The 6,004-nt window shown below is 43.9% G+C and overlaps 1 protein-coding gene across 3 annotated transcripts in view; it reads right to left on the bottom strand.

Annotated features, from left to right (window-relative positions):
• Kctd3 (potassium channel tetramerization domain containing 3) overlaps positions 1 to 6,004 on the bottom strand; it is a 37,445-nt gene that overhangs the window by 26,209 nt on the left and 5,232 nt on the right. For all 3 annotated transcript variants that reach the window (XM_029538859.1, XM_021197564.2, XM_021197563.1), the window contains exons 2-5: positions 4,477 to 4,530; positions 4,070 to 4,115; positions 2,994 to 3,067; positions 222 to 280 (exon numbers count right to left, since the gene is read on the bottom strand). In XM_029538859.1, coding sequence (XP_029394719.1) covers positions 222 to 280; positions 2,994 to 3,067; positions 4,070 to 4,115; positions 4,477 to 4,530 — 233 coding nt within the window. The remainder of the gene's footprint in view (positions 1 to 221; positions 281 to 2,993; positions 3,068 to 4,069; positions 4,116 to 4,476; positions 4,531 to 6,004) is intronic.

A 6,004-nucleotide genomic window follows, 5' to 3' on the forward strand; every position in this document is an offset into this window, starting at 1 on the left:
CAATGCAAGCATGTCAGGGTCATGCACACACAGCTGCTCCACACCTACTTTCTCTAGCTAAGGGCAGTGGGAAAAGAAAGGAGACTGTTTAAACAGCTCACGGCTGAAACTTCCTCCGTGAAGCGCCGAGCACTGAGATCTCTCCAGAGGACCTGAGAGAAGACTCTCTACCTCTGGGCAAGCTTAGCGCACAGTGTCAGTCCTAGGAGCTCAGCACGTACCTAGTGGAGTGATCCCATAAAATTCTGCCTCGTGTCTGAGAACATTGATGCTGACTCCCCTGTAAAGAAAGGAACAAAGGCTGTGAGCTCTCTAACAGCAGCGACCTGGGCTACCATGGAGACCACAGAGGAAGCAGCAGAGCCCTCAAGGGGATGAGGCCACCAAGCCTACATTTTGTTTTTCCTCATATTTGTCTTTCCGACACCATTCATCCCCTGGAAGTGGTTAAGAGTGTGTGCTCTCTTCCAGAGGCACAGATGCAGTTCCCAGCACCCAAAGGGCACCTCATACCCTGCTGAAACTCCAGTCCCAGGGGATCCAACTTCCTTTTCCGACCTCCAAGGACACATGCAGGTACATATATGCACATGGTACACAGATACATGGGTGACAAAACACTCTACACATACTACAAAAATATTTAAAATAGAACACTGTTATCTACTTAAAACCATACACATTTTAATGATTTGTATGAGTAAGAGAGATTTGAGGAATAATACAAAGAAATTATCAAGAAAAATTGGACAAGAAACAAAATAGCAGAAACAGTTCTCTTATGGGACTTTCTAACCACAAGTCTCTATTAAGCGTTAACCTTCCCCACTATACTGTAAGCACCCTGCAAGCTTCAACTGCTTCTGACTGGTTTTGTATTTCTTCTACAGTGCCCCCAGTACAGTGCTCATTTTCACACTTGTTGGTAAAATAAACTGAAACTTGGATTTGAAAAGGCCAGCAAGACATTCAGTACTGCCGCAGTAATAGAGCTGGGTAATATGTAATTAACAAGTGGAGAGAGTGAGCGTCAGAGCCCACAGCACTAAGGACTCACTTGAGGTTCAGCTGCAACCCGCATTTCCTCTGAGAACATGGCCAGGCCTTAGCATATATAATTGTGAGTTAACTGTTTCATCTGTAACTAGTTTAACAGAGGAAGATATGGGCTAGGAAGGGTTGGAGTCAAGCAACAACAGCCCAACAATGAGGACCCCAGAGGTAAGGGATTCAGATCCATCCCATCACAAAAAAACCGCCAGATAGGTGTGGCAGCCCACTTGTGAAGAAGGACAGAGGACCCCAGAGCCAGCTGGCTAGCTAGACTACAAGTGATGGGCAGATCTAGGTTCAACTGAAAGACCCTGCCTCAATGTAAAAGGCAGAGATCCAAGATACTGACACACACACACACACACACACACACACACACACACATTTGTGGTACCAGCAATACAAAATGTTATGCAAAAAACAAGGTTAAAACATTGTTTTAAAAAACAAATTTCTTCTTTTGAAAAGTAGCCACTGGAAGTTTACATTTGCTGGGCTTCTTTAAATGACAAAAGGCGCTGCTGCTAAGGCAGGTGAATAAGAAAGTGGGCCTCTCCTGGGCATGTAGGTGTGGGTCAGTCACAAGCAGACTTTTGCATGGACTGGGGTGCCTGAAATCCCTCCCTGGGGAAGCTGAGGGCCCTCCCACTAACTTCAACAATGCTGCTTGCATACATCCAGTTTTAGCACTGAGGACGCAGCAGGGAACAACAGACCAAAAAAAATGAATATACAACTTCATCTGCAAAGGACAAAGCTTCAGGGACTAAATTAAGTGAAGCAGCTAAAGGTAGCCCCAGGGTTCCTAAAAGTTGGACTACAAAAAAAAATTCAGAGCCTTAGTGAAGGTTTGACAGAAATAATGAAAAATTAAAAAAAAAAAAAACTAATTAAAGCTTTCTGATAGGAATGCAAACTGTAATTCAAGATGGCAAACTCAAAGGTATGGTTTAGATGATCATTCAATCATCTATAAACTACAGGTCCATTATAGGCTGGGTGTATGGTCAAGAGTGGGTGCCCTTCTAGATTAAACATCACTAAAGTGTTAGTATATATAGCAAGAGCTGATGAACTGACAGGCAAGAAGTTCGAACAGTGACTTAGGCAGACAGAGCAAAAACATGCACCAGAGAGGGCACAGGATTGTAAGAGAAATAAGCACGAGCAAGAGATAGACAAGCAAGAGCAAACCCAGAACTATCAGCCATTCGCCCACAATCGCCTGTTGTCCACAGAGCAGCAGTAGGATCAGACTTGCACTGCTGGTGGCAGAACTGAAATACAGGGATGCAAAGCAGGGGACTGCCCAGAGAGCTGCAGAGCATCCTGGAGAAAAAAGGCCCTGTGGCCTGTATCCACCCAGCTCAGCTGAGGACGCTTGTTAGTCATGGGGCAGATCAGAGGCCCTTAGAGGCTGGAAGGGTGAACTGGGGGCAAAAGAGGAAGGAAGGAAGGAAGGAAGGAAGGAAGGAAGGAAGGAAGGAAGGAAGGAAGGAAGGAAGGAAGAAAGAAAGAAAGAAAGAANAAGGAAGGAAGGAAGGAAGGAAGGAAGGAAGAAAGAAAGAAAGAAAGAAAGAAAGAAAGAAAGAAAGAAAGAAAGAAAGAAAGAAAGAAAGAAAGAGGGAACACAGGCAGAAGTCAGCTCCCTACATAGCACAGCTGCACTGTAGCCTACCATTAGCTACACACATCGTAATTCATGAAGCACCTAAAGACTGCCAACACAAGAAATGGTATCATCTGAGGAGCTGTAGAAGTAACTACCCTGCCCTGACTGTTGCTGTGACTGTGGCCCACTGTAAGCTTGTATCTCTCAGTAACTGTAACACCCTATGCCATGCAGGGTGAGCACAAATACACCAACTAAACCTCAGTGCTTCCTGAGCAGGCCCACACACTGGCTGCCAGCACGGCCTCAGAAAGCATGATTCGCTTACCTTAAGTCGAGTTCTTTTGTCCGAAGAAAATTTAAAATGGGGGCGAATGCTGCCGGGTCCCTATCAATAAATATCTGCAAGTGAAGACCTGTGTTATTATCAAGTCAAAAATAAATGTCTCCTTCCATATCTGAAACACTAAAAGAGAACAACGACTGGGTTAGACTGCCTTGTTTTGAGGTTTCTAACACTGAAATGGTACAGCTGTGCTCAATGGTCCTGAAAGTGCTTTTACTTCTAATTACTGATAACCCAAGGAAACATCCCCATCTAGAACATTCCAGATCAACCAACACTTTGAAAATAGCATAAATGTCCCTCATGCTGCTGTAGCAGTCCCCACCATGGCAGCCACCGTAACTCCTGTGAAAAATGAAGGCAGCACTGTGAACTCCAGTGCAGACATAGTCGGTGTGAACACAGCTGTCACCAGGACCACGGCAGGACACTCAGGGGCTTAACTGACAATCTCACCATCTGTTCCAAGGACTTGGGATTACAGCAGAGGACCACAGAATACACGGGACAGAGATGCTTACTGCGGGCAGCCCATGAGCTGGCTCTGTGATTCATCTTTAACTAACTCCATGCAGACACACCTGTTTTGCTGCCTTCATTTACCTACAAAAACCTCGTCAGATAACCTAACTTCAGACTGCTTCTGCGCGTTGTCACACTCCTCGAAGACTAGTTATCTGAACACACTTGTGTCTATGACATTGTGAGAGGGCAGGAAGCAACCTCTTGGTCTAAACCTTACAGTCTGTTTCCAGAATGTACTGTCTCCCGGGCTCAGGAGTCTGCAGGACTCTTACTCTCACTTATTGACTGTTACTGTTTCAATTACTAACTAATGCAATACAAGCTACACCTTACCCTGTCTCTAATCACAAACATCTCAGATTGCTATATACAATAGTTACTGCTAAGGGTCTCTTTCCAGTTTAGAAACCCCATAGGTGACAGTTTTTAAAAATGCCACTCTGCACTTACTAAAATGTGAGCTTCCCTATCACTACCAACTAAAAGTCTTAAGTGTTTGTTGACTGAATTTAGAAACATAACATTATACTCACAGCACCGGTTTCATCTCGAAGTGTTGAAATTCTTCCACTCAGCAAACTAGGAATCATTAAAATAAGCTAAGAGTTAGTTATAAAAATCTGAACATAAATTCCTTACCAAATGTCAAAGCCGATACAAGCACATTTTCTGTCTCCAACTTAAAAAGACCGAGGCTTTAATCAGGGGTGGGGTGTTTGCCTTTAGGTCCTTGGAAGGCTGAGGCAGGAGGACAAGTTCAAGGCCAGGCTGGCCCACAGCAAAACCCTTCTCAGTGGCACAAAAACAGTAACATTTCTCATTTAAAAGTCAACATTTTTAATTCAAAATATTTTTTAAAAAATCTTAATTTAACTAATAAGGAAACTTCATATTTTGGCAAGTAATCGCATGTGTAATAACAATGAATTACATAAATTACCTGGAAAAAAAAGAATCTGGAATCCACATAAGCGTCTGTCTTGAGGTACTGAATCTGCAATTAAAATCATCAGGCATTATAAATGAGAATGCTCCTTGAGCTGGCAATGGTCGCAGGTGAGAATGACCCTACCCACACCGATTATGTCTGCCATGCTTACTACTGTTAAAGCTTTACTAGTGTGCAGAGTTAAGATTTTCATAACACGCTCAGCAAAATTCAACACAATGCTTTCTAAAGCCCAACCCTTCCGTCCTCACAGCAGATCTCACTTCTCGGCTTCACAAGAGCAGCTCGTCGCCACCCACCGCTGCCCTTTCTGTCCTGCCTCTTGTGGCTTTGTCCCGGCTCTATCACCTTCTTCATGCCCAATATTCCAAGTCACACCCACAACCACGCTACCAACTCCACGAGGGTTTCCAGACATTCTGCCCTGCATGACCTCCTTCGGAGCAACTACAAACTCATAAACACGCTCTATGCTCTATACTCGAGTTCTGGGCTATTTCCAATGTATGAGAAAAATGGGTACTGTCTGCTCCCTGCTCATCCCGGTCTATCACCCAAACGTATGGCAAATGTCAGCTCTCACACCAAGCTGAGAGCTGCAGAGGTCAAATCCACACCTAAGCAGTAAGACAGCAAGGGCTTAAGACACTTCATCTCCTGATGAATGATAACTCCTTAAACTGTTCGGCTTTCAAACTTACACTCAGGAGTTTTACACATACACACACGCACACACACACATACACAACTATGTTTTGGGTTTTTTTTTTTTTTTAAAGTGTTTGGAGTGTGACCTGTAATCCCATAGCCTAGCACTAACACAAACCCAACAGCTACTTTGAAACAGAGTGTGACAGTCAGATGCACTCTATCCAGTTCAGTGTTCTGAGACACTGGTTGCTTTGCACAATCCTGTAGCTTTATATGGTTATAATAGAAAATTTCCATATAAAGAAGTATTGGTAAACATATCACCAGGCTGTCCACGTGGCCATTGGCATGACGGGCTTATGTCACCTAATGTCGGTGACAGCAGAAAAAAGTACAAGCTCCCTTCTACATAAGTCCGCTGCAGCCTGATTATCCCACCCCCTCTGCAGTTATCAAAGTGTGCTTGGTTTCTTTTCTCCAGATGTTGAGAGACTTTATTGTGGAGGGGATTGCCACCTGGGACCCTGCCCTCTTAAATAAAAGAGAGCATAGAAAAGAAGGGGTTTAGAAACCTTTGTACAGGAGAGATGGCTCAGCGGTTAAGAGCACTCACTGACTGCGCTTCCAGACATCCTGAATTCAATTCCCAGCAACCAGATAGTGGCTCACAACCATCTGTAATGGGGATCCATTGCCCTCTTCTGGTGTGTCTGAAGACAGCAACAGTGTACTCACATACAAGAAATAAGTCAATAAATCAATAAATAAATCTTTAAGGAAGGAAGGAAGGAAGGAAGGAAGGAAGGAAGGAAGGAAGGAAGGAAGGAAGAAAGAAAGAAAGAAAGAAAGAAAGAAAGAAAGAAAGAAA

The sequence above is a fragment of the Mus pahari genome, chromosome 5 (genome assembly GCF_900095145.1).
Source record: "Mus pahari chromosome 5, PAHARI_EIJ_v1.1, whole genome shotgun sequence".
Lineage (NCBI taxonomy): Eukaryota > Metazoa > Chordata > Mammalia > Rodentia > Muridae > Mus > Mus pahari.